At 40.0% G+C, this 27,481-nt stretch overlaps 1 protein-coding gene and 1 long non-coding RNA gene across 9 annotated transcripts in view; one reads left to right on the top strand and one right to left on the bottom strand.

The window, feature by feature from the left end:
• The window catches only part of LOC127141897 (uncharacterized), a 156,271-nt gene extending 146,084 nt beyond the window's left edge, over positions 1-10,187 (bottom strand). Inside the window, exon 1 of the long non-coding RNA XR_007812405.1 lies at positions 9,135-10,187. This is a non-coding gene — a long non-coding RNA (uncharacterized LOC127141897). The remainder of the gene's footprint in view (positions 1-9,134) is intronic.
• Positions 1-27,481, top strand: part of ryr2a (ryanodine receptor 2a (cardiac)) — a 194,731-nt gene that overhangs the window by 59,639 nt on the left and 107,611 nt on the right. For all 8 annotated transcript variants that reach the window (XM_051069064.1, XM_051069060.1, XM_051069062.1 and 5 more), the window contains exons 5-13: positions 11,961-12,035; positions 12,236-12,314; positions 14,565-14,677; positions 16,923-17,022; positions 17,792-17,888; positions 18,699-18,773; positions 23,568-23,724; positions 24,617-24,781; positions 25,280-25,401. In XM_051069064.1, coding sequence (XP_050925021.1) covers positions 11,961-12,035; positions 12,236-12,314; positions 14,565-14,677; positions 16,923-17,022; positions 17,792-17,888; positions 18,699-18,773; positions 23,568-23,724; positions 24,617-24,781; positions 25,280-25,401 — 983 coding nt within the window. The remainder of the gene's footprint in view (positions 1-11,960; positions 12,036-12,235; positions 12,315-14,564; positions 14,678-16,922; positions 17,023-17,791; positions 17,889-18,698; positions 18,774-23,567; positions 23,725-24,616; positions 24,782-25,279; positions 25,402-27,481) is intronic.

Below are 27,481 nucleotides of genomic sequence, written 5' to 3'. Positions count from 1 at the left end.
GTAGAAGCCTCTGCCAAGGTCGAGGAAGCTGGGATTGAGGTTAATCCAAGTATTCTTTCGGCTTTGAGCAAGATAACTGACAATATCACAAAGTCATTGGATGCTAAAGTTGACACAGTGCTTGCTGCTATCCGCAAACAAACATCTCAGGTGAAGGCTTTGGCAGCGCGGGTTGGCAATGCCGAGACACGGATCTCAGGCGTGGAAGACATGACGGATGTGTTGCTAAAGGCTAAAGTGACACAACTCGAAAAACAAATAACTGACATGGCAGACCATATAGATGATTTAGAGAACCGCAGCCGCAGATGTAACCTCCGTCTGGTCGGGCTACCCAAGGGCACGGAGGGCAAGGATGCACTCACTTTCATGGAGACATGGCTCCCCTCCTATCTCAATCTCACAACTAAAACTGGGAAGATCAAGTTGGACCGCGCTCATTGCTCTCTAGCACTAACCAACGCGCCAGACCCATCATCATGAAACTTCACAATTTGCTGATAAACAACGAGTGATGGCCACAGCCCAGCGCCTTGCTACGGAGCCAAACCAGCCAGCGGACTGGATCAGAGTTTCCTTCTTTTATGATTATTCAGCAGCGGTGGCCAAGAAACGTAAGGCTTTTGCCAAGGTGAAGAGTTGTCTGAGGAGGAAGAATGTGGATTATGCGCTTCTATATCCCGCTATGCTGAGGCTCTCTGTCAATGGCAAGGAGAAGAGTTTTAGCACACCAGAGGCAGCTGCGACTTATGTGGAATCGTTGCCCTAATTTCTGTAACCACCGGACCGTCTCTTTCATTTAACATTGTGCCTGGACTGTGCGTCATGAAACAGTGTGAGTACCTGCCAAACTCTGGCGTGTGTGACTCTGCCCCTCTTCTTTCCTACTGTTTATAATCAACCAGGTGAAATGTTCTACTTCATCGTGTGCTTGATAGACTGTGTTTGTGTCTATGAGTAGGCGTGCGTTAAGCGCAGGTTGCACCTGCCGGCTCACACCAGCAGGCAGGAGAAGATCGTTTTTTCCCTATATGTTCAGTAGGGTTGTTGCCAAATTACTGTTTTTTGAATGTTTTGTTACACAGCTCTTTCCTTTTCTTTCTCAATTTGCTTGTTTTACTCTTACTCAGAGTGTGGTGAACTTTTTGGCTCGATATGCTTTGTATACATGAGTAACACTAATAATGAATAAGCTGCGAGTATGCACCTGGAATGTATGGGGTGTCCACAGCCCTATTAAGAGGAGAAAAATACTTACATGTCTAAAGAAGGACGATATAGATGTTGCTATGTTACAAGAGACACATCTTGATGATACAGAGCATTTAAAGTTACAACAAGGACCATTCGGACAAGTATTCTTCTCATCCTTTACAACAAGAAGTAGGGGAGTAGCAGTGTTGATTAGGAAAAACCTACCTTTTATAATATCAGACTGTGTTAAAGATCTGAAGGGTCACTATGTGATCATCAGGGGAACTTTGCAAGGTCAAAATATTGTAATGATGAACGTGTACTTTCCGCCTGCCCACCGAACCACCTTCCTTACCAAAGTGTTTTAGCTCTGTTCCTTTCTAACTCTGCCGTTATAGTTGGCGGTGATTTTAACTTAATATTAAATCCACTTATTGACAAATTTCCATATAGTACTGCACCTCCCTCTCCTCAGGCCAACACGCTCCATGCTCTATGTGAGGAGTTTGGGCTTATTGATGCTTGGAGATGTATCCACTCCTTTGATAAACAATATACATTTTTCTCGGCTCCGCATAAGTCCCAAACCAGAATTGATTATTTTTTTCTGCCAAAAACTGACTTGTGCTCAGTTTTATCATGTGACATAACCAGTATAATTGTCTCAGATCACGCTAGAGTTATTATGGACCTTAATCTTAAAACAGTGCTTCCTCGGTCTTGTCACTGGAGACTTAATACTACTATTCTTAAAGATGAGGAATTTACTTCCAACATTTCTACTGAACTTAAAGCATTTCTGAAAATCAACACTTCATCAGCCAGTAACGCCTCCGTTTTATGGGAAACATGTAAAGCTTATGCGAGAGGGTTAATTATTTCATACTCTGCAACAAAGAAGCGCCAAAGACTGGAGAAACAAAAATCTTTAGAGAATGAATTGATGGATAAAGAAAAAGCATATATTGCCTCTCCGTCACCACCATTGTGGCAAGAAATCACTACTCTCAGATCAGCGCTGAACTGCCTTCTTACTAGAGATGCAGAGAAGAAAATGAAATATACTAGACAGAGGTTTTATGAGCATGGAGATAAAGCGGGTAAACTTCTGGCGTACTATGTTAAGAAGTGTGCAGAATCTAAGGCCACTAAGGAAGGCCACAAGGTACATGAAAACAAACTAATAAATAACTGTTTTAAGAATTTTTACAAAAACCTGTACTCTTTCGATCATGCTCCAGAGGGGGAGCAACTTATGCACAATTTCTTTGCTCAATTTGACTTACCAAATCTGTCAGAAGAGCAGAAGACTGCCCTTAATAGTCCCATAACTAAAACTGAAGTGATCGAAGCTATTAAATCATTACAAAATGGTAAGTCACCAGGACCTGATGGCTTCTGTTGTGAATTTTATAAACAGTTCCAAAATATTCTTGTAGAACCCCTTCTTGATATGTTTAACCACTCCTTCACTACAGGAGAATTCCCACGGACACTGAGGGAGGCCAATATTTCCTTAATTCTAAAGAAAGGGAAGTGTCCTGACTTTTGTGGATCCTACAGGCCCATAGCTCTCTTAAATGTGGATAGGAAGCTGCTTTCTAAAATCTTGGCCTCTTGTTTAGAAAATCTTTTACCAGTACTGATAAAGGAGGACCAGACGGGTTTTATAAAGGGTCGGAATTCAGCCACCAATGTTAGACGTTTGCTGAACGCTATTCTAGCTTCTATTCTAACGGTCTGGTCTGGTGCTTTCTCTCGATGCAGAGAAGGCATTTGACCGAATTGAATGGTCTTACTTACTGTATGCACTGGGTGAATTTGGTTTGGGGGAGAACTTTATAAAATGGGTCAAAATTATCTATACTGGTCCACAGGCAGCAGTCCTGACTAATGGATTCAGGTCTGAATACTTCAGCACTTACAGAGGGGTGATGCAGGGTTGCCCTTTATCGCCCCTCCTATTCCCTTTGGCCATAGAACCACTTGCTGAGGCCATAAGGGTGACATCCACAATACGTAGTTTAGAGATTGGACAACTGTGTCACAAAATAACCTTATACGCGGATGATGTTCTAATCCTTTTGACTGACCCTGAAACATCCATACCAAGCCTTATTGATGTGATTGATAGATTTAGTTGTTTCTCTGGCTATAAAATCAATTTGGCTAAATCAGAGGCCATGCCTCTTGGTACTCTCTCAACAATACCAATTACTACTACTCCCCTCCCTTTCCTTTCAAATGGTCTCCCAATGGGTTTATGTACTTGGGAATCTTCATCACCCCATCCTTCAATCAAATATACAAAGCCAACTTTGTACCCTTATTTTGTAGAATTAAGCAGGATCTAGAGAGATGGTCGCCACTTCCTGTTTCCTGGTTAGGACGCACTGGCCTGGTTAAAATGAATGTGCTGCCTAGGCTATTGTATCCTATCCAAATGATCCCTATTTTGTTTTCTAAAAGGGTTTTGAAGGACATAAATGGATGGCTTAGCTCTTTTATTTGGAACAAGCGTAGACCTAAGCTTAAGATGGCAGTATTACATCTACCAAGTTCAATGGGTGGCTTGGACTTACCTAATATTAAAATTTATCAACTCTGTGCCAATTTAAGATTTGTAAACGACTGGGTTAAGGGTAAAACTTCAATCTGGTTGGATATTGAGGCAGCATTATCACAGCGCAAACTAAGTGACCTATTATTTTGTAATAATTTTAAAGAAATTAAAGTCTTTTGTACAAACCCTATAACAATCAACACTCTAAAAGCATGGCGGCTTGTTCGCTGTCTCGAGGGAAGATCAAATATAACATCCATGTTTACCCCAATAATAAACAATCCTGCTTTTCCTCCAGGCTCTTTAGATGTCGGTTTTTAACAATGGTCTAATAAGAATATTAAATGTCTCAGTGACCTCTTCTCCAATGATAAACTTATGTCATTTGAACAGCTTACCAACACTTTCAAATTGGCCAAACAAGATTTCTTTCGCTTTTTGCAAATAAGGCATTATATCATTCATAACACAACTCTCATTGATCATCCTGAAATATCTGCTGTTGAGAAAATTCTGTTTCAACAACAGTCAAAAGTGTCTCTGAGCTCATTTTACCATGTACTTAATGGTTTTTCTACTACTGATGCACAGGGGGTCAGAGGCGTGTGGGAGAAGGAGCTGTCTGTGACTATAGATGAAGAACAGTGGGATACCATCTGGTCTCTTGCAAAAAGGATTTCAATCTGCACTCGGACAAGAGCAATACAATTTAAGATTTTACACAGATTACATATATCCCCTCACCGCAGGCACCTCTTCAACCGTTCTCTTTCCCCTTTGTGCCTCAAATGTAAAACTGAAGTGGGAACTTTAACTCATTGTCTCTGGTCTTGTCATAAACTTCAAAGATACTGGGTTGAAATTATAGGTGAAATGGAGAAAATTTTCACATTAATATGGAAATGCATCCCATCTCCCTGATTCTAGGTCTCCCAAGTGACATCAGCATTTAACAAAAGATTGTATAATATTCTAACGTTTGCAGCTAGGAAAAATATTCCTCTTGCATTGGATCAGTGACAAGATTCCCTCTGTCTGTGGATGGCGTAAAATAATTTTTGAATTGATCCCTCTTGAATATCTTACCAACGTCATACATCACAGCGCAGATCAGTTCTACAGAGTGTGGTGCCCATTTTTGCATTATATTGGATCGGACCTCTCCTCCATTCTATTAAAGGAACTGCTGTACACTTGAACGACATTCGGGTACTATAAGACTGACTCACCGCCTCTTGTATTATGCCATATATTCATCTCTTATGTAAGAGCTGTTGTGTACGTTTTGTGTTTATTTTGTTGTATGTCTAGTTTCTGTAGACACTGTTTTGTTGAATGAAAAGAGAAATTGCAATAAAAACAATGAAAAAAAAAGAAAGACATAAACACAAGTAAGGGCAAGATAAAAACAAGATAAGGCTATAAAAATATACAGAACAGTATAAACATGACAATGTAATAAAAAATATTAACAGATGAGCAATATACGACTTTAAACATAGAAAATGAACTAAATATAGATATTACACATTTTGAAATGGAATTTCACACAGTGAGTGACTGGTAGCAGCTGTTTGGGTTAATTAAAGTGCAGAAAAACAAACAAACAAAAAAAACCTAGTGAAAATGGTCCATTGAGTATGTGGTGAAACTAGGAGCAGTGCTGGTTGTGGAGTCTGACAGCAGCAGGAAGGAAGGACCTATGATACCTCTCCTTCACACACTTTGGGTGCTCCGAGCATATAAAGTTCACATGTCATCTTCACTGCCTGCTACACTTGACCCATTCCAGTTCGCCTACAGGCCAAACAGATCCACAGTGGATGCAACAGCACTTGCTCTGCATTCTCTCTCCCACCTGGACCAGAAGAACTTGTACATGTGGATGCTGTTTATAGACTACAGCTCCGCTTTCAACACCATAATTCCATCCAGCTTGTTATGGAGCTCCAGGATCCTGGACTTCCTGACGGCAGACTGGTGACATTTAATTTTGGGTGACTTCAGCATTCATCTAAATGAGACCTGTGACCCTCTGAGTAAAACCTTTCTGACACTTATTGATAATTTTGGGTTCACCCAGTCTGTACATGACTACTCATTGTAGTGTTAACACTCTTGACCTGTCTGACTCCTGACTTAGATGTCTAATCTGACTATCTCTCTATGTCACTTCTGTTATCTCCATTTACTACTTGATACATTGGTTCCCCAGCTTTCCCCTGGTTCACCACAGAAACACCTGCTCTTAAGCAGGCATCATGCAACATTATGTTGAGTCCACAGTTTTTGCTCTTCGAAATTTAGAAATTTTCTTTTGGGTCCCCATCCTCTGGAATAACCTTCCTACTGACATTGGACTGTCGGACTCTTAAAACTAATCTTTACATCTTAACTTTCAGTTAGAAAGTTAAGGTTTCGACTTCTTCTTCCACTGATGGGTTGGGTCAGTTTACTTTTAAGTGACCTGCAGAAACACTGCCTAATACTTCCTGAAGACCTAAAGAAGAAAAAAATCCCTTCACATCACCCACCTCCTTCCCCATTCATCAGCTGCCTTCATGACATGACTGGATGACAACATATATGCTCAAACCCAGCAATTACAAAATTTAGCTGTTGTATCTGAGTCTGTACTCCAAAAGGCTAGTCATCTGGTTCTGTTCACTGAACTGCTCCATCTGCCCCTCTTTAGAGGTCAACAATCTGGGCATTATATTTGATTCCACCCTTTCAAACTCATCCATCACCAAATCTACTTTCCTCCACCTGCCACTGGAGGAACATCTCCAGACTCTGGCTATCACCTCCTGACTCTGTCTCAGAAACAATACATTTGGATTATTGTAATGGAATCCGAATTGAAAGCCCTGGACACACCCCAGTAAGTCCAGAACTCTGCTGCCAGGGTTATTCCATGCACAAAACCCTGGCAGCACATCACCCCCGCCCTGCAGACTCTCCACTGGCTCAAATTATGTGTGATATTTAAAGTTTTCCTCCTCAGCTAAATGTCTCCAGAAATTGCCTCCCAAATACTTCTGCGATCACCTCCACACCTACACCTCATCTTGCACTCTATGCTCCTCAGAAAATGGTCTAGTGCAAGTGCATTTAGGTTGTTTCCAAATCCACTTTTTCCAGGCAAATGGTGAAAAAAACGTCACAGCACACAGTTCAGAAGGTTTGTCTCTTCAGAGTTCCATCTCCCATTCCCTTTAAAAGCCAGTCGTGTTGTTATAATAGTAGATTTGTGGGGGAATGTTTAACAGCTGAAGAGATATCGTTGGCCATACAAAACATTAACAGCAGTAAAACACCAGGACCCAATGGCGTACCAAAGAAAAATTACTTGTCCCTCTCTTAAATATGTAGGATGAATCTTATCAGAATGGAGCTCTTCCTCCTTCTTTAAGGCTAGCAATGATAAAATTGATCTTAAAACCAGACACACCCTCTACAGAATGCTCCTCATTCAGACCAGTAAGTCTACTAGGCTCAGACACAAAAACCCAGATTTGGATTTGGAAAGATCTTTCTCAGATGGATTCAGAATTATGTCATCATATGTTGATGATGTAATTCTCTTTTTAACAAATCTTTCTGTGAGTATTCCCAATGTAATGCAGCAGATTGAATTATTTGGACGATTCTCTGTCTATAACATTAACAACTCAAAATCATCAATTTTAGTTCTGAACAAAGAAGAAGAAATTCTGAAACAAATTCATTCAATTCAAAACACTTTATTTGTCTCCAAGGGGCAATAGAAGAAAGATTGAAACCAGATATATACGTATAAACATGATCAAAATGAATATACTACCTAAATTCCAAATCATTCTTTGAAAACCTCAACAGTATTTTTAGTAAATTCTTTTGGAATGATAAAAAATCTAGATTGAGACTCAGGCTACTATGTTTACCTTATGAAAGGGGAGGGTTACGGTTTCCAAACCTGACATGTAGCAGCAATGTTTTACTTTTCAATGGAGGCTCCTCCAGCTTGGGTATATATTGAGCAGACATAGCATCAAAACTCCCAATCAAACTGTACTTACACGCTGCAGATTTGAAAAGCCTAGAAAAGAATGACAACGAACCCTTTCCTCAAAAATACTAGTGACATCTGGTATAAAGCACATCAGCACATTAAAGATACCCCTTCCAACTCTCGCTTTCTCCCCATATGGGGTAATATGTACTTCAGGACGGGAAGAGCAGATGGGGCTTTTAAAATTTGGCTGACAAAGGTTTACAGAAAATTGAAGACGTATATATGAATGGTAGTTTTCTCACATTTGATCAGTTGTGTCAGACATATCACAATTTTTTTTGAATACTTGCCATTAAAACATTTTATATTATCTAAATACAGGCATATAATATCTCAACCTCCACTATCACATATTGAAAATCTCACCCTTCTAAACCTAAACAGGAGAAGTCAGATTTCTTTGTTTTACACAGCTTTGATGTATTATGCTAAAGAATCTACCATTGATAGACTAGAGGCATGAAAATTGGAGGCCAGGAGGATGATAGCTTTATCTTGGAGGGCAGGAGAATTTGAAGAAATATGGAAGCTTCTAATGGACTTTATTTGACATCAAGGGGCATTATCAATGTGAAGCTGATCAAGTCAAATTTTATTTATGTAGTGCCAATTCACAACAGAAGTTATCTCGAGGCACTGTACATATAGACCAGGTCTAGACCAAACTCTTTATCTTATAAAATTTATAGAGAGAAACCCAACAAATCCCACCATGAGCAGCACTAGGCGACTGTGGCAAGGAAAAACTTCCTTTTAAGAGGCAGAAACCTTGATCAGAACCAGATTGAAGGTGGGCGGCCATCTGCCTCGACCGGTTGGGTTTAGACAGAGGGGTGGGGGGTGGGGGGATGGGGTAAGAGAAAGACAACATTGCAGATACACAGACTAGGTCAAAATGTAAATAGTAGTAGTAATAATAATAACAATAATAATAATTATTATTATTATCATTACAGCTAAATGAATAATAATGACAAACAGTGAAACATTAATAGCACTAACACTATCACACTATAACACTAATAAATGTTTAATTATTATCGTATCATGGGTTGAGCTGGATCATGGGAGCAGCAGGAGACTCTCCAGCTCTGGAGGCAGAACCCTGCAGTAAGAGACAGTAGAAGGGAGAGAGAAAGAGAGAAGCACAGCCTGGGTACTAATGTGCTTGAGGGAAGACACATACAGTTAAAGTGATGCAGTGATATTAAGACAGTTTATAGTAATCTCATCAGCAGGACATCATGGACAACATTTACTTACTATTAATCTTAACTGATGCATTGAGGCTGACCCAACCCGCCGAGGGAAAATGGTAACCTGAAATAGGAACCAGAATAATGTGCTAGTTAAAAGTTAAGGCATAAAGATGAGTTTTTAGTTTGGATTTAAAGGCCTCAACTGAGTCAGCCTGTCTAATATCAATAGGAAGGTTGTTCCAAGTCAAGTCAAGTCAAGTCAAATTTTATTTATATAGCGCCAATTCACAACAGAAGTTATCTCGAGACGCTGTTCCAGAGGAAGGGGGCCCAATAGGAGAAGACCCTGCAGCCTGCTGACTTCTTTTTAACTCTGGGGACAGACAGCAGCCCTGCACTCTGAGAACGCAGAGCACGGGAGGGAATATAAGGGTTAAGAAGATCAGACAGGTATGAGGGGGCTAGCCCATTTAGAATTTTATAAGTCATTAAGAGAACTTTAAAGTCTGATCTAACATGTATAGGGAGCCAATGAAGGGAGGCTAAAACTGGGGTAATATGGTCAAACCTTCTCGATTTGGTTAGCATTCTAGCTGCAGCATTTTTGCAGACTTTCAGCGTCTGCCATGGAAAGAAAAGACAGAATCCTAGCTATATTACGTAGGTAAAAAAAGGCGGTCCTTGTAATGTCTTTAATATGCTGATCGAAGGAAAGAGCAGGATCAAATGTGACGCCAAGATTTTTGGCTGTTGTACTTTGAGAGATAACACAGTTGTCAAGGGATATAGATACTTGATCGAACTGGTGTCTATATCGCTCCGGGACAATAACCAGCATTTCAGTTTTGTCTGAGTTAAGAAGCAGGAAGTTTTGAGACATCCAGCTTTTAACAGATGACAAGCAGATCTCTAATTCCCTAATTTGAGAGGCATTGTCAGCCTTTATAGGCACATATAGCCAGGTATCATCAGCATAACAGTGAAAATTAATTCCATGACTCCGAATAATTTGGCCAAGAGGAGAAATATATAGAGAGAAAAGCAGAGGGCCAAGAACAGAACCCTGGGTACTCCATATTTCACATCAGAAAAGGCTGATACAGTGTTATTACAAGAGACACACTGAGTTCTGTCAGATAAGTAAGATTTTAACCAGCTGAGGGCCAGGCCAGAGATTCCATATCTATTTTCCAGTCGGTCCATGAGCTCACCTCTTCTCAGCTGGGTGAGGGTGTGGGTCATCACCTCAAGACCTGCATACCCATGGGTGTTCAGATGGGTGCATGTGCTGTGGCCTTGTGCTGGTGTAAGCCTAGACCCTTAAGTGCTGCTACTCTGGAACACTCTATCTGCATCAATCTGCAGCACAAGTCTATTTCTGTGTTTTTGTTTTATGTTTTAAGTTTTCTTGGGTTACATGAAAGGAACTAAAATGCATCATTTTTACAGAATTAAAATTCAATATACAGGTGTTTGTCTCATTGTACTAGATGATGATGAGTGCAGGTGGTGGAGTGGAGTCAGGTGAGGTGACTGGTGAAGGCAGAGTGTGCATGGCAGGCCTGTGGTATCTCCACTGAGCTCTGTGCATAGGTGCCCATGACAGTACAATCATGCATTCACTTAATAATAATCATTGAATAATTCATCAGAGATGTAAATGGCTCAGGTTTGAGTTGGTCTGTATCTTTTAACAAAACAAGGTGCTTTTGGAATAATTAGTGTATTGTAAGTGAAACACAGCAGAAATTAAACCCATGAAAGAGTCATCATAACATCAGTTTCACTTCACTACTTCATCATCTTATCACCAGTTTTGCCAGTCTCAAAAATGTTTTAATGTGTGGGTCAGAGTTTCTGGACAAGTCAACACAACTCTGTCAAGTGTGTTTTTATAAATCTCACCTCTTGGGAAGTGGTGTGTGCACGTTTCAAGCCCTATTTTGTGCATATACCACAGTTATAAACTTGTACATGCAACGTGTGATGGAAGTAGTTGTATGAAGAATTGAAGAAGAAAGCTTGAAAGAAAAGTTTGAATCTTTTGTCATATCAGAGCAATCACTGTGTGAACTGAGCATGATTGTCACACTGTATTTGAGTTCTAAAAATTATCCCTGATTCTGTCAAAGGCAGGCATTTAGTTTGGTTTCCTGTTTTTTCTTTTGTGATTAAAGGCTTACTGCATATGAGTAAATGATTTTAATGATGTCTGCAGAGGGAATGAATACCCCAGACTTACACTCGACTTTTGCGATTGGTGACTTTTTTAGCTCCAGTGTAAAATTTGGCTCACACCCAGAAATCTGCTGTAGGCCACACAAACAGTGTCAATCATTAAGCCTTTTTTCAAGCATATAATAAATGGGAATACACATTGTAGCATAAAACATTATTTGCATTGGTTTATTGTTACACTTTAATATGATAAATCTAGAAATCAAACTTAGATGATGTACGGTATCCAAATGAAATGAAGGTCAGTTTAAACACATACATTAACATGGAGCAAAATCAAAAGGTTTTATATTTTTACATTATGTTTGCAGGCTTGCTCAAACAGTCTTAGTAAAACATATCATTATTACACCAGCAGCTAGGGATGTTAATATGACTGTGATAATTTGATGTTAAATATTCTTCATGGAGTACCTTTAAAATATATTATGAAGAACTGGTGGATGCATTGATTCAGTGACTGGACTCAACAACACTACAGTTCAGCTTTCTTCATTAGAGCATGTTGAACACATACTGGTGTTTTTGTAGAACTGAAGGAGCTGGCCTCTCCCTCTCTCTGCCTGTCTGCATCTGTTGCTGTGGTATTTTCTGTCTCTGGTGTTACTGATTTCTCTGTTTTGCTGTTTCTCTCTGTCTGAGTGACATTCTGTCTTTTATAACTGTTCTTTTTTTCTCCTCCTGTTGTCACTGTCTCTCTGTCTTTCAGACGGCCCAGGGTGGTGGTCATCGCACCTTACTGTATGGACACGCTGTCCTGCTGCGACACTCCTATAGTGGAATGGTTAGTGAACACACGCACACATTCATATAGATGTACTCCCAGGTCAGCAGATCTCAGTGGACATTTAACTCTTTAAGTTAGACACAACCGGAGAGCTTGATGTAAAGAGGTAGCTTCTTAGACGATACATTGTAGTTAGCAGATGATCTATCTGATCTGATACATTAACAGAGTTTGATTAATTGTGATTTTCTGTTTAGTACCTATGCTGTCTGTCAACCTCCCGCTCATCCACAGACAAACTGGCTTTTGATGTGGGATTGCAGGAAGATACCACAGGTAGGAGTTACGCTGATATTAACCCTTAACTTACTGCCATACTTAAATTTTAAAGTTGAACCCACCAATATTTCTATATGAACAGTAAGTCAAACGACAACAGGTAACATGAATAGAGTCACTCATAGTGATGAAGCAATAGAGAGTAATCTCTGAGTTTCTGTCAGCGCTGTGCAGCCTGTGTAGCATCTTTTAGCTCATTGTCAATTTGATCAGTCTGACTCAGTGTGCTCATTTAGCTTTTCAAGTCCCATGCATATTTCTCTCTGCTCTTCCCTGTAAGACACACAGACAGAACACTCTAATTATACACTGACCCACTGCTCCTCTTCTGAGTTTGGTCTGGTTCAGCTGTAACAGACATATATATTTCTATTTCACCAATGTCATTATTATTATTATTATTATTATTATTATTATTATTATTGTTGTTGTTGTTGTTGTTGTTGTTGTTGGCTCTCTCTCTCTCTCTCTCTCTCTCTCTCTCTCTCTCTCTCTCTCTCTCTCTCTCTCTCCCTCTCTCTCTCTCTCTCTCTTTCTCAACCCGACTGGTTGGGGCAGATGCCCACCCACCCTGAGTATGGTCTAGACCTGTTCTATATTAAAGTGCCTTGACTTTATGTGTCATAGAAATGCATTCAAATCTGCATTCACATATGATATATATTTCTAAAATGTTGTTTTACTCAAAAGTTTAACTCAAATATTTTAACCACATGTGTAAAACTATGCAAATGTGTGTTTTAAAAAAAACAGAATTTTTAATCAGTTTTTAAATTCAGGGAAGTAAAGTTGAAAAGAAAATAAGTTGGTACAAGCCTGAATCATGGTCTGACAGCTAAAGGCCTCAAACAAATGGCTAGTGCAAAACACATCCATGAAGTCAGAGACAGACAGAGAACAGATGAGGAATAATGGGGAAAGGCTGTGAGTTCATTTCAGGCTGGACACAGCAACAGTTCAGTTCAGGTTGAAGATGAAGTTGCTCACAGGCTATGCTAGATTTTAATTATGTGTATTTATGCTCCTTGTAAATATAGTTTTTGCTCTTTTTTTTACTATCACTGTTCTTTAGCACCAATATACCAAGACAAATTCCTTGTATGTGCAAACTTACTTGGCAATAAAGTCTGATTCTGATTCTGATTCTGATTCTAATGTTGCAGGCATGCAGACTGCAATAAGTCCTCATCTATGTGGTATAACTCTCCATTAAGTTATGGACCTATTTAACTCTGCCAACAAGATGTTGGAGTGTTATTTTTCTTGACAGTTCAGGTCACACTAACATGATATACTGGTGTGGAGTGGAAGTACAACAGTACACCTCATTATTTCTGTGAATATTCTCAGTCATCCAGCTCAGGTTTAATGGAGGGCAGCTAGACTTGATTGTAGATACTTGAGGATGCTTCACCTCTCATCTAAGAGGCTTCTTCAGAAGAACCTTTCCAAAGTATGAAACTGTTAGCTACATAAAGCTGATAACACAAATAAAATGATCATTTTAAATGTAGGTAATATGAACCAAATATGTACCAGTGAAGGGCTTTTTACAGTGTAGCTACACCAGATCTATAAGACCATAATACATTAAATAGGTGCGTAATATTCAGTGTAACTGATTAATACAGCTTTAAATTCTACTATGTTTGTAGGGAATATACTACATGTGAAATTATTCTAGCAAAATCTGGAATTATTATTGTTATTACTAACATTATGATATATTTATTAATATATTATAATATATAACTAGTATGGACACCTATAAATAAATTAGAATTTAAATTAAGCTGACTTGGAAGCTGGAATTGAGAACTTGATTACATTAGCTTTAAATTTAAAATTAGCTTCATCCCGGTCCAGTTTGTTATTTGTGGACTGCTGTTTTCAGTCTTATGACTAACGGATACCGTCAGACTTCTGACCTGCTGCTTCTCCACAGTGGTTTTTACTCAAGTCAAAACAGTACACCACTGCAAAGTACACTTTCTCCTCTGTTCTTGTTCTTGACCTGCTTCATTAAAATTGAAATTTCAGTACAAGAAGAACAGCTGCAAAATCTAGGCTAGAAAATCAGTACACACAAACTGAGGTGAGAGGTGGCATCACAGGAGTTAACACTGCTGCATGAGTCTGTGAGTCATGAACACATTTCTGCTTTATTTTCTGAGCTACTGCTTTCTTTGTGTGTGTGTGTGTGTGTATGTGCATGCATGCATGTGTTCTTACTGTATGTGTGTGTAGGCGAGGCTTGCTGGTGGACCATCCATCCAGCATCAAAGCAGCGTTCAGAAGGAGAGAAGGTTAGAGTGGGAGATGATCTCATCCTGGTCAGCGTCTCCTCTGAAAGATATCTGGTCAGTAACAGCTGTGTGTGGGAACGTGTGAGGAAAGGGGGGCCTCAGATATTCCTGTCACTTTCACTTTTTCATCTCTTCACCTTCTTTCTTTGGCTTTTTTCTTCCTTTGTCTTTCCTTGCTGTTTTCTTCTTCATTCCTTTGTTTGTCTCCTCCTTCCTCCCTTCTTTCCCCCTAACTATTTTCCTTTATTCCTTCTTTCCGCTCTTCTCTTCTCAATCTTAATTCCCTCTCAGTAACACTCTCTTATCATGAACAACAGTGAACAAAACTTTATAAAGTATGACAGAAAATGAAGTTAAAGATGACCAATCATATACTGTACATACACTTAGAAGTCAGTGGTATATTCTCCCATACAGTATGATCAGCCTCCATAGTACGCCCCATTAGAGCTTTCTCTAATTTTAATTAAGTGAATGGTCTGTTACATTTAGTTGCCTGTCAGTGTCAGTCATATCCTCTTTGTGCATGTGGCCAAGAAGCTTCAAAACAGACTTTTTCTCCAGTTTTAAGCCTCATTTTTACAATACATTTTTGAATCTTGGTTGTTTTTACTATGTTTTAACCAGATGAAGGATTTCAGTCACCAGACATCTGGATCTGAAGTCATCAGTGTAACAAGTTGAGCAAACATTAGCAGCAGCTCGGCTCAAACACCATCAGAGAAACACTGATTTTTTTAAAGTGGAATTGTTATATTCAGCATTTTTGCCAGATTTAATCACCTGCTCTGGAGAGGAGGAGATCTCTGAGGATAATTAGGCTCCCAGGAAAAACCACCTCAACAATTAACACCTAACCAGGAGTAGCTGACTGTAATGTTGGTGAAAATTCCCAAGATCCTACGCTTCTTCACAACATCATTAAATATATCTTTTATTGCTGTTTTGATTGAGAGACCTTGAGCAGCAGAGATTACACACTGTGTCTTTGACTTACAAAATAGAAAAAAAAAGCCTGCCAGCACATAAAACAAATACACAATAGGCCCACTGCTTAGTGATGACACAGAATATCTGGTTACACTTAACATCCCTCTGCTACTCTCCTCAAATCATACAAGCATAGCATGGATAAATGATAAACTAATGATTCATACTAGTTGGACTTTCACACCTGCAGCCTCATCACAAAAGACAATGTCTTAAGTCTGCAAAGCAACATCTGAATAAGCCAGAGTCTATGTTTGGAAACAAGTGCTGTGAACAGATGAAGTTAAAACTGAACTCTTTGGCCACAATCACAAAGGTGTGTTTAGAGACAGGACGAGGAGCAACGCACTTGTTCACCATGGGGGTGCGTTATTCTGCTTTGGGGTTGTGTGGCAGCCAGTGACATGGGAAGCAATGCACAGATGGAGTGAAGAATGGATTCTACTACATATCAGCAGATCCTGGAGGGAAATGAGGAACTGTCAAGACAGAGAAAGTGAAAAGAGGCTGGTTTCTACAACAGAACAATGATCCAAAGCAAACCTTTGATCTATCATGAACCACTTCAAGAAACACAAGCTGAAGATGGGGCGGCCCCCACAGTCCCCTGACCTGATCATCACTGAAAATCTGTGGGTAGATGTTAAACCTGCAGTGTGTACAGGACAGACTAAATATCTCAGAACCTGAAGTGATCTGCAGGAAGAGGCAGAAAATTCCTAAATCGAGAATTGAAAGATCTGCTATGTGTGATGTGTGCAGGGCTGTGATACCTGCCTGTGTGTGGGGGGCTAGGGCCCTGACTTAGTACAGTGTACAGACTTCTGTACATGCCACAGTTACTGATGCATTTGTTTCTATTTATTAAGTTAATGAAATAAGTAACAGTTTACTAACATTTTAAGAAAGCTCATTGCTGCAGAGGTTGGATTTATTTCTTTTTACTTCAAAAATCATCAAAATACATCATTAGCTCAAACCTTTTCTGTTCCAGCTGTAATTTTACAACTACATTTCCTCCGAGGGCCCTCTCATCTTTCTGACTTCTCTCTGTCCCTCTCTCTGTACAACCATCTCTTTTTCCTGACTGTTCAGTTTTTGATGGCTCACTGTAAAGATGTTACCACACAGTTGGTTTGATGTGCCTGGAGCACTGTGCAGTCTCAGGTGCTCCCAGTGGCCACAGGAGTCCTGCCTTTTTGAACTGCTAAATACAATTTATACAATAAATACATTTAGACTCAGGAAGGGTGTTTGTGTGTAATTCAGTCTGGTGTGTCAGTAAATTGCCATATCTCTCCTCCTGCAGCATCTGTCCTATGGCAATGGCAGTCTCCATGTAGATGCAGCCTTCCAGCAGACTCTGTGGAGCGTGGCTCCCATCTGTTCTGGCAGTGAAGTAGCACAAGGTACACCTGTCTGTGTTCCTGTGTGTCTCTGTTTCTTTATCCATCTGCTTGTACTGCATTTCTTGCTCTTATTGTTGCTTCTTATTTTTGTACAAATTTGTGGAGTTGGGGTTGCTTTGTTGGTGCTGTGTCCCAATTCCTACTTACATTTTCATTGTATAGTTTGTACTACAGTCTGATCATTCAGGAACAGTTTCACCACCACTGATGACTTATAAAAATGTTTTGCAGAAGTAAAGAACTCCTCAGTTCCCTCTCTGCAGTGCATTGTGGTGCAATAGTGTATATCAACAACTCACATAAAAACCAAGTGTTCTTTTAGTTCACATACTGAGCTGAAGCCGCTCAGACTTAATATAGATGTAGTGTAGAACTGGGACACTGCAACTGGCTCTGGATACTGGCTGCCGTGGTCTGTCAGGGACTAAAGAGCCCCCATGTATTCTTCATTTAGGCGGTCAGGTCTGCTGGTCTTTATATATCTGAACAGGTGGCTTTCAGAAGTGCTAATTCTTGTCAAGTACCCTGCTGTACTTGATCCCTGCAGACATCCCCCATGTTAGCAGTCAGGGTCCTCAGAATACCCAAATAAATTTCAAAATGTACAGTGTAGGTTAGGCACTAATCCTGCTGCTTTTAAACAAACCTGACTGTCTGTTTGTCTGGAGTCCCTCTCTACACTGTTCTCCTCCTCTTCTGCCTCTCCTTTCTTTATTTATTCCTCTTTTTCCTCCTTTTTGTCTTTCCTCCCTCTGTGCTCTGTCTGCAGGTTTCCTGATAGGAGGAGACGTCCTTCGCCTCCTTCACGGTCACATGGACGAGTGTCTAACTGTTCCATCTGGGGAACATGGAGATGAGCAGAGGAGGTAATGCATGCAGATAATTACAACTGGTCTAATTTATGACCACATTTAATTAACAACATTCAACTCCTCTGGTTTTCTATGAAGTACTGTAGCTTGCTAGACAGATTTTTTAAATCAGAAGAAATGTTTAAGATTATTTTTTATGCTTCTGTGTGATAGTGATAGTGGAGAAAGACAGGACATGTGTGGAAACAGAGCACAAAGACATCCAGCAAATGATCTTACCTGCCAGGAATCAAACCAGGGAGGGCATTTGGACCCCCAACCACTCAGCTATCATGTTGCCCCAAATTAAGAATCAGTTGTTTTTATTCCTAAGTTTGTGAGAGGGAGTAAAGGTAAACCTTTTGATCATTATGGGCCCAGTCTAACTAACAATATCTTTACCAAACCAGGTATCAGATATAGGAATGGGCAGTATCTTCGGTGGTATTCAAATCCATTTTCTCAGGACTTTACAGTTCTATATTAACTACAAGGTACCCTCTGAGGTCTCCTCTCCTTCATCATCCAGTTTAAACTACTACACTAACAGTATTCAGCTGCTTTTATAAGGAAATTACCATGGTCTACAGGGAGAGAGAGGAACAACTCCCATGCTGTGACTGAGACAGAGAGGACTCTTAATAATTATAGTTTTAAGATATTCCCAGAAGAGATTCTTGTCCTGTCTGAGTCATCCAGGTAGTAAGCATATCAAGACCTACTAAGTCAAAGGCAACTGGATTTGCACTGCATAAAGTGATTTCTTGTTTTAGGAAAAGATATATCATTTGATTAAAGGTGTCATTGTTTCATTTTTGCCCTCAGGACAGTGCACTATGAGGGGGGAGCGGTGTCCAGTCATGCCCGATCCCTGTGGAGGCTGGAGACACTGCGGGTTGTGTAAGTACAACATATGAACTGTACACACACACATGACACACAAGCAGATTCACCAATACACACTGTCCTAGCACTGAAAGGAGGAGTAAATGATTGTGAAATAAGGCTGATATTTGACCTCAACATCAAAACCAAATCTGACGCACAAACCTTAGAATATAAAACATACAAACAACACGCACACAATCACAGCATCCAAAACAAAAAAAGGACAATGGGTTTGTAAACAAGCAATCAGCTCACCAGCTCTGGACAGTGACACTCACAACTCTTATGCTACTATAACTAACATTTCCCACCTGACAAGCTGAAACAGACAAACATCTGCATCTGTCTTTATGCTTTAAAAACCTCAGAGGTCTGTCCACCATAGTTGGACTGGCCATCAGGAATACTGGGACAAATCTCAGTGGACCACCAAAGTTTTTGCTTGCCCCATCAGTCAGTCACCCTTTAAACTGCCTGCCTGTGTTAATCTGATCTGTGTGGTGTTATTCTTCCTGGTGTTGTATGTCTTTTATGTGTTTTTATTTTTACTGTAATCTTATTACTGTCTCTCACTTCTTTTATTAAATCACTTTATGGCCGAGTAAGGAAAAGTGTTATACAGATAAAGTTGCTGCTAACATGGCTTGATAGCACTTACTGTGCTGTAGCAGAGTGGTGGAGTACACCTTGAAAATATTACAACTTGTGTGTGCATCAACAGCCTTCAACTAATTTCAGTAGCTGCTAAGTAATAGCAGCGTCAGGACCTGGCTCTAAGTTTTACAAATGGTTTCCAGGTTGATAACCCAGCTTTGCCATATTTCAACTTTTTGTGTGAAAGTTTAGTGTGACAATGTACTTTCATAAAGATACTCCATATTTCAGTGGTGGAAGTGATATCAAAAAAGGTAAAACATACGTTTTATAACACAACCTTTGGTTTTCTGTCATACACAGACAGTTGACTTCACTGGCAACAATAATCATGTTTCAGTATACTGTATTTACACACCTCCACATGCCTTTAGTGCTATACATTAAAGAAACAAAAAGAAAATCAGTTGAGTGGTGCTCTGCTGCTAAGCCATTGCATATATTATTTTATCTTATCGTATTTTATTCCATTTTATTTTATCTTATTATCTTTATTATCTCACATATGTATAGGGTTTCTATAGTGTGCTTATAGTTGTTTTTTCTGTTTGTTTTTAAAGTATTGTGTCTTTTTCTAAGCTGAAAGCTACCAAACTAAATTTCGTTATGTGCAAGCATAATGACAACAAAGAATTCTTGATTCTTGATGTGTTTGAGAGATGAATAATGTATCTTTAGCACAGGGGGTCACGATAAGCTCAGAAGTCAGTTCACCAAAGTAAAAAATAAATAAATAAAAACCATAAACCTAAAATTCACTTGGCCACTATTTATTGAGTCAGAGGATCAATCTTTTATTTATAATTCTCCATGTTTTGGACATTTATTATATGATATTTTAATAAGATGCCTCCCTGTTTTCAGAACTGCTTCCATTTTATGGGTAAAGGTCAGCATTGTTAATATCAATATTATGTCTCAAGTAAAGTATGGAGTTAGGATGTGTTTATTATAGTTTAGCATAGGCTACCACATCCTGCAGAGTTGGTTCTCTGGAAGCCTGGAGAAACACCTAGCTTAACTTTTTTCCTTATAATGTGGTCCTGTTGTTTACACCTGGCTTATAGCCAATCACAGTGGGATTTAGATCATCTCAGATTAATCTGACCAATCCAATCACACTTTGATCATCAAATGGTGTCTCAGATTGTTTTTTTTATTATTATTTTATTTTTAATTTTATTTGTTGTTTGTGTATAGAGTATAGAAACAGGATACAATGTGCTGATTCAGAATCTTCTGATTCTTCTAGTTTTAGAGGTGTTGGTATTATAAGTGTATTTTTAAACTTTGGACAGTGCCATGCTATTCATTTCCCCCTGCTTCTGGTATTTATGCTAAGTTACACTAACCACAAGTGGTATTTATCTTTTTAACTCACTCATGGCCATCAAGATGTGCCCTCAATAATAATAATAATAATAATAATAATGATAATAATACATTTGATTTATAAGTGCCTTTCTGAACACTTAAGGACACTGTACAATATACAATAATCAATAAAGCTGTACAGTATACAATAATCAATAAAACAACAATGGATAGAATCAATCTAAAAGAAATGTAGGGCAGTGAAGTTTCAGTAGGATGGTTAAAGTGAATAGGCGATCTCAAAACAGATGGGTTTTGAGTCTGGATTTGAAAACAGGAAAGGAGTCAACATTTCGGAGGGCTGGTGGCAGGGAGTTCCAGAGTTTTTAGCCGCTCTGCTCCCCATGGTGCTGAGACAGGCAGAGGGTACACAGAGATGAATGGAGGCGGAAGATCTGAGGGAACGGGACAGGGTGGTGATGTGTAGGAGGTTAGACAAATATGGGGGGTCAAGGTTGTGGATGGCTTTGAATGTAAGCAGGAGGAGTTTGAATTCAATACGCTGTTTAACTGGGAGCCAGTGGAGTTGCTGAAGGATGGGGGTGATGTGATGGTAAGAGGGGGTTGTGGTGATAATGTGAGCGGCAGAGTTCTGGACCAGTTGAAGCTTATGGAGGGACTTGTGAGGGAGGCCAAAGAGGAGAGAGTTGCAGTAGTCGATGCAGGAGGTGACGAGGCTGTGGATAAGGATGGAAGCAGCATAGGGGGTGAGGGAGGGGCGGAGTCTATTTATATTGCGTAGATGGAAGTATGCAGACCGGGTGATGTTATTAATATGAGATTGGAATAACAGTGTGCTTAATTTCAGAAAGTTTGAGGTGAACCAGGATTTTATTTCCAATAAACAGGAGGTGAGGGAGGAAGGTGGGAAAAAGGAGTTTGGCTTGCTAGAGAAGTAGAGCTGGGAAGCAGTGGAAATGGATGTTAAATTTACGGAAGATAAGGTAAGTGACAAAGAGAAGGAGCCCTAGGACAGAGCCCTGGGACACACCTGTAGTGACTGAGGAGGGGTAGAGTAAACCGGTGTCAGTTGCAATGAGGAGGTCATTGGTGATTTTAATGAGGGCGGTTTCTGTTCTATGTTGAGAGCAGAAAAAGGTTCATAGAGGCTATTTGAAGTTAAACGCAGGTGAAGTTGGGAGGCGACTATTTTTTCAAGAATTTTGAAGATGAAAGGTAAGTTCAAGATGGGGTGAAGGTTATTATAGTTGTTGGGATCTGAGCCAGGTTTTTTGAGTATTGGGGTGATGACTGTAGTTTTGAGTAGTGAAGGAACAATTCCAGTGGTGAGTGAAGAGTGAATGATAGTAGATATGAGGGGAAGAAGGGAGGAAAGGCAGGATTTGACCGAGGTTGTGGGGAGGGGATCAAGCTGGCATGAGGAGGGATTGGATTTGCCGGTGAGGTCCGAGATTACAGAGGCATCGGGGAGTTGAAAACAAGAGAAGGGCTGGGAGTGTGGGAGAAATCCAGGTGGGGAAGATGGCAGTGAGTCTGAGTGTAGGTGCTGGCGAATATTGCGGATTTTTTCCTTAAAGAACATCATTACAGAGTTGCAGGTGTCAGTTGAGTACAGATGGGGGGTAGAGAGTCAGGATGATGGAGAATTTTGTTGAGCAGTGCAAACAGTGACTTGGTGTTTCCTTCATTAGAGCTGATAAGACCAGAGTAAAAGTTTGATTTGGTTTTAGCAACTGTGTCCTTGTATTGTAACATATGGGTTTTGTGCATTTCTTTGTGAACAGTAAGAGCAGTTTTTTTATGGAGCCGCTCAAGTTGTCGACCTTTCGCTTTCATTGACTGGAGTTCAGGAGTATTCCACAAAACAGCAAGTGTGGAAAGGGTGGAACAAAACAACTAGTGTCCATACCATGGGCAATGGCTATTATGTGACTTTACAGCTGAGAATGGTGATGCCCATTGATTATTTCATGTTTGAAATCTGAATTTACAGCTCACTATGGAGTGTCTATTACAAAGGGAGGTGGAGACACAAATACAAAAGCCTTAACAATATATAGAATAGAATAGAATAGGCTTTATTGTCATTGTACAGTAGAGTACAACGAATTGTGGATATCATAGGCTGGGTGTCTGTGGAGTTTGTGTTTGCCACATCAGGGATGTCTCAAAACATCTGACGAAAAGATGATTTTTTTGCTTTCTCTCAATTTTTTTATGACACATAATGTGATACTCAATAGGAGAACAGAGTGATTCCCAAACATTATAGGAATTATGAGGTGGTGACACAGACCTCCATTCTGCCTCTGTACCTTTTACACAGAATGGCGAGGTAGAATGATGACACAATATTCCTGCATTGGAAATTCTGTGTAAAAGGAGCTCATGAGTCTACAATTACCTAATCTGACAAAATGACTCTTATCAGACAAAAATGTTGTGTAGTCTGGACCTAGCATTACATCTGATTACACTACACTGATTACATTATGGAATTTGGTCATTATTTTATTGAGTATGAGTGTGTGTGGCACTTGTGTAAAATTAAAATATCCACCTTGAGAAAGGTCTCTCAGTCTAACAGAAATGGAAAACCACCAGGTCACAGACATCCTTTAAGACTGCACTGATTAGTTTTTGGCCTTTTGGGGGAAGCAGAACAAGCTGTATACACAACACTGACATGGCCCTGAGGGAAGTCTCTGTCTGTTTAGCTGCCGAAGTCTCCACTATGTTCACCAGCTGCTTTCTGACCGTGTCTGTCTGCTGTATTTAGTATTTGTAGTAGTAGTATCTGACTGTGTTTGTGTCCAGGTGGAGTGGGAGTCATATCCGCTGGGGTCAGCCATTCAGATTGAGACATGTGACCACAGGGAAGTATCTGAGTCTCATAGAAGACAAATCTCTGCTGCTGATGGACAAAGAGAAAGCTGATGTCAAGTCTACTGCCTTCTGCTTCAGATCCTCTAAGGTACATCCACAAAACCTTGTGTGTTTTTTAGAACTGAGTTAAAAGATGCTCCAGATTAGGCTATCCTGGGAGTATCAAAGCTGAGGACTACAGACAGAAACAGTCCTGCCACTCATAGTAACAAAGTGATTGGTTGGGACAACCAGGGCTCGGTCCAAATTCACAGCGCATTTACTGTCTGCCATTTCATCTGTGTGTCTGAATCTGAGTGTATAATGTATGCACTATACAGTGCCCTCAAAAATTCCACTAAGCAGAAAGTACGGAAGAGTGGAGGAGACACAGTCCAGGAGACCTATGACTGAGGATCTCTGTCTAAGCCTGTGCTGTGGCTAATAAGGGACTGATACTTCATTTCATTTTTGTGAAAGTGACTCTTGATTGTTTTGTTTGAAATATGATTTGACTGGACAGTGAATTATAAACATTACTGCTGATTTTCTGACCTAACCAAGTCATTGTCTAATTGTTGCAGCTGTTATGCTGTTATGTCACTTAGTCAGCATCTAGATTTTTTTTTTTTTTTTTTACCTGACTTCAGTCTTTCGGATGGACGGAAGTATTCTGCTGAGTTTAGAGCACTGAAAAAGAAATATTAAAACTAATGATAACAGTTGGCCTCCCATTATCCAAATGTGGATTCAGTGTTCACCAACAGGTACTTTTTACTGTTTGACTATCACCCAGTGTTGTAAATGAACAAAAACAAGTTATCTAGGACATTAATGCTTCTATCAACATCAATGTGTCTTCACCATGACACCATAAACTAGATGCACACTTCCTAGTTTAAAATCACTAGACTCTGATACCTTTTAAAGAAGCTCCATGTCTGTCATGTAACTTTTAGAAAGTATAAATAAATGTTTTTCCTCCCTTCTATTTAATTCAGGAAAAGTTGGACCCTGGTGTGAAGAAGGAGATGGATGGGATGGGTGTTCCTGACATTAAGTATGGTGACTCCGTGTGTTACATCCAACATGTTGACACCTGCCTTTGGCTCACATACCAGACTGTTGATGCAAAGTGTGCACGCATGGGGGGAGTACAGAGAAAGGTACCTTACTGTACTGAATACTGTACCTTTCAGACATTTTTATCACCTGTCTCTCCATTCTTGTAACAATGGTCCTAGTTGGGGTTAAAGAGGATTAAGAAGATAACACTAGAGCTTATGATGTTTTGTAACATTAGAATAAACTTAAGGTGCATGCATCCATGCTTGCATCATGTCACTATAAAGTTTTAAGTGTTTTACAGTAACTGCAAAGGGGAAGGCCCAAACTTATGAACAGAGCTAATGTCAGGACATTAAAGGAAAGTCTGAACCATATTTTCACACAGCCAGACTGCAGTCTGAGGCACCTTTGACACCTGTTATTTTGGTCAGAACTAAACACCATAGGTGTGAAATCATCCCAAGACAACTCAGATTTTACACAGTAGTCTGGCAAGAAACTATTTCTAGTCTCTCAAAAATACTGCAGTTGGATTAATGAGGTGTTATATTAGAAGTAGAAGTCAGTGTTTTTCAAAACCTCACTTCTTATTTCAGGCCATCATGCACCATGAGGGCCACATGGACGACGGGCTGACGCTGTCTCGGTCACAACATGAAGAGAGTCGCACTGCCAGAGTCATCCGTAGCACTGTCTTTTTGTTCAATACCTTCATCAGGTGTTTTACTGCACACACACACACACACACACACACTCACACAATCATGTTTCTGACACACTCACACTGATGTGCACAGGGTTCTGCTACACAAGAGACATCCCCAGTTTGCTCTCTTGGCTTTTTCATATCTCATGCTGTTCGCTGCCACATGCTGGGCATAGAGCCATCTTTCACAGTCATCACAGTGGACTTGTAGTAGTGAAACACAAATTACTGATTTATTTATCATCAGACACCACGGTGTTTTTATGCTTGTGTCACTTTCCCTCAGCCATACTCAAGTGTATTTGTTTTGTCTACGTCACAGTTCCAGGATAATTTCTTTTTTTGCAATTCTACCTGGTGTATTTTCCATAAATGTGGCTATTGTGGCTCTATGAGTTGTGATTACTTTGCATTCACTTCCTCAATTGTAGAGATATGAAGAAGCATATATCTGGGCGTCCTACAGCTTTCCAAGTGAACACGAGGTTTATAGGAATCATTTCAAACACTTGTTTCTGAGTCAGGCCAAAAGTAAAGACAACTTGTAGCTACCAGGAATGGGCATTATGCTAACTAAGGGATCTGCATCAGCTCAACTTCCTGGCTGACCACCCCCCACCTGAATGGAGAAGAAAGGTCTTTCACAAATGTCTGCGATGTGGTGCTGGGTGGTACTGTCAGACATTGGCATGGCATTTAGTTTGGCAACTCAGACTCTCCCATCATTGCCAAACTCATATGTTCAGTAGCAGGGAGGATTAATGCTTCACCAATATTGTGAAGCATTAATCGGCCTAGCTGTGTTTTACCATATGATGCTTTGGTTGCCTTGGTATTTACAGTGCTAAATGTCTGTTACTTTCTTCTGTAATCACAGTTCTTTTAGCTTGCTATCCAAAACCTCCTCTGGCCTGGTCACAAAACTCAGGTGCTTGGTCTCAATATGACACCAGAGTTCACATGGTCTCAGACTGTCATCATCAAGACAAGACCAGTGAGATACAAGAACTTTGAACATAATGATGGATATATAAAATGTAAAAAAAATAAAAAAATACTGAGCTATGAGTAGCAGCACTCACTGGAATGATGAATCATTAATAAGAAGATCTGTGAGCAGTTATATAAAGGCTCTGAATTAATATTTCTCTCAGCACTGAGCCGCAGTACCTGATTCACAAACACACCAACAGTCCTGCTTGTCACGATGCGGTATGGTTTTAAACAGCCAGCAGATGAGCACAGCACAGCCCTGATTCCATACAGTATGATGCTGCTGTCGCACATGCATGCTCAGCCCATATGACTCTTTATGTGAGAGCTGAACAACATGGCAGAACAGGTGTGTCGAGGATCACTTGCTCCTGTCTATAGCAGGCCTCGGCCTAAACCTGTGATTTATGAGACTGTTGAATTGAACTTTGTCACTGTTAAAATAACAACATGAGTGAAGATGAATTAGTCCTGCTAACCTCAAACACTTCGAATGGATTGAGTCCACAGGAAAAGTGTTGCTTGACCTTTGTCCTGGCACTTAGCAATGATATGTGGCCAAGGGTAACCAGAAGGATGGCAATAATATGAGTTCTATAAGCTGTCTGACCTGCTTTTGCCTCACCAAACCTTGATGCTGAGACACTGTCTGACTCTCTTAAGGACAAACTTGGCCCTGACATTAACTGTCAACGTATAGTCACTGCCAGCAATTGATACAATTCCTTTACAGTGTGTGATGAATACAGTGATGCTCAGGAGTTGAGCAGGGATTCCTAAGCTTGGTGCAGTCCTGCTGCCTGATACTACAGCTGCAGTGACCATTTAAATGATGTGGTGTTGCCCACACCTCCAAATTAGAGACCAATGTGTTTTTTCCAGGGCCGATACCGATACCAATTATTAGGAGTCAAGGAGGCCGATAACCAATATTTGGAGCTGATATTCATTTGCAGTAAAAGTGAAAATATTGGCGTCAAAATTTTGAATAATACAAACTCCAACACTTAACTTTGTTTAAATGCCTTTAAGCACATGTTTATTAAACAGCTTTTCAGATTTGCAACATGTTAAAGGTTTTTTTTAATCTTAGACAATA

This window comes from Lates calcarifer, unplaced genomic scaffold (assembly GCF_001640805.2).
Source record: "Lates calcarifer isolate ASB-BC8 unplaced genomic scaffold, TLL_Latcal_v3 _unitig_5776_quiver_344, whole genome shotgun sequence".
NCBI classification, from domain to species: Eukaryota; Metazoa; Chordata; class Actinopteri; family Centropomidae; genus Lates; species Lates calcarifer.
This window is presented reverse-complemented; position numbering and strand designations above follow the sequence as displayed.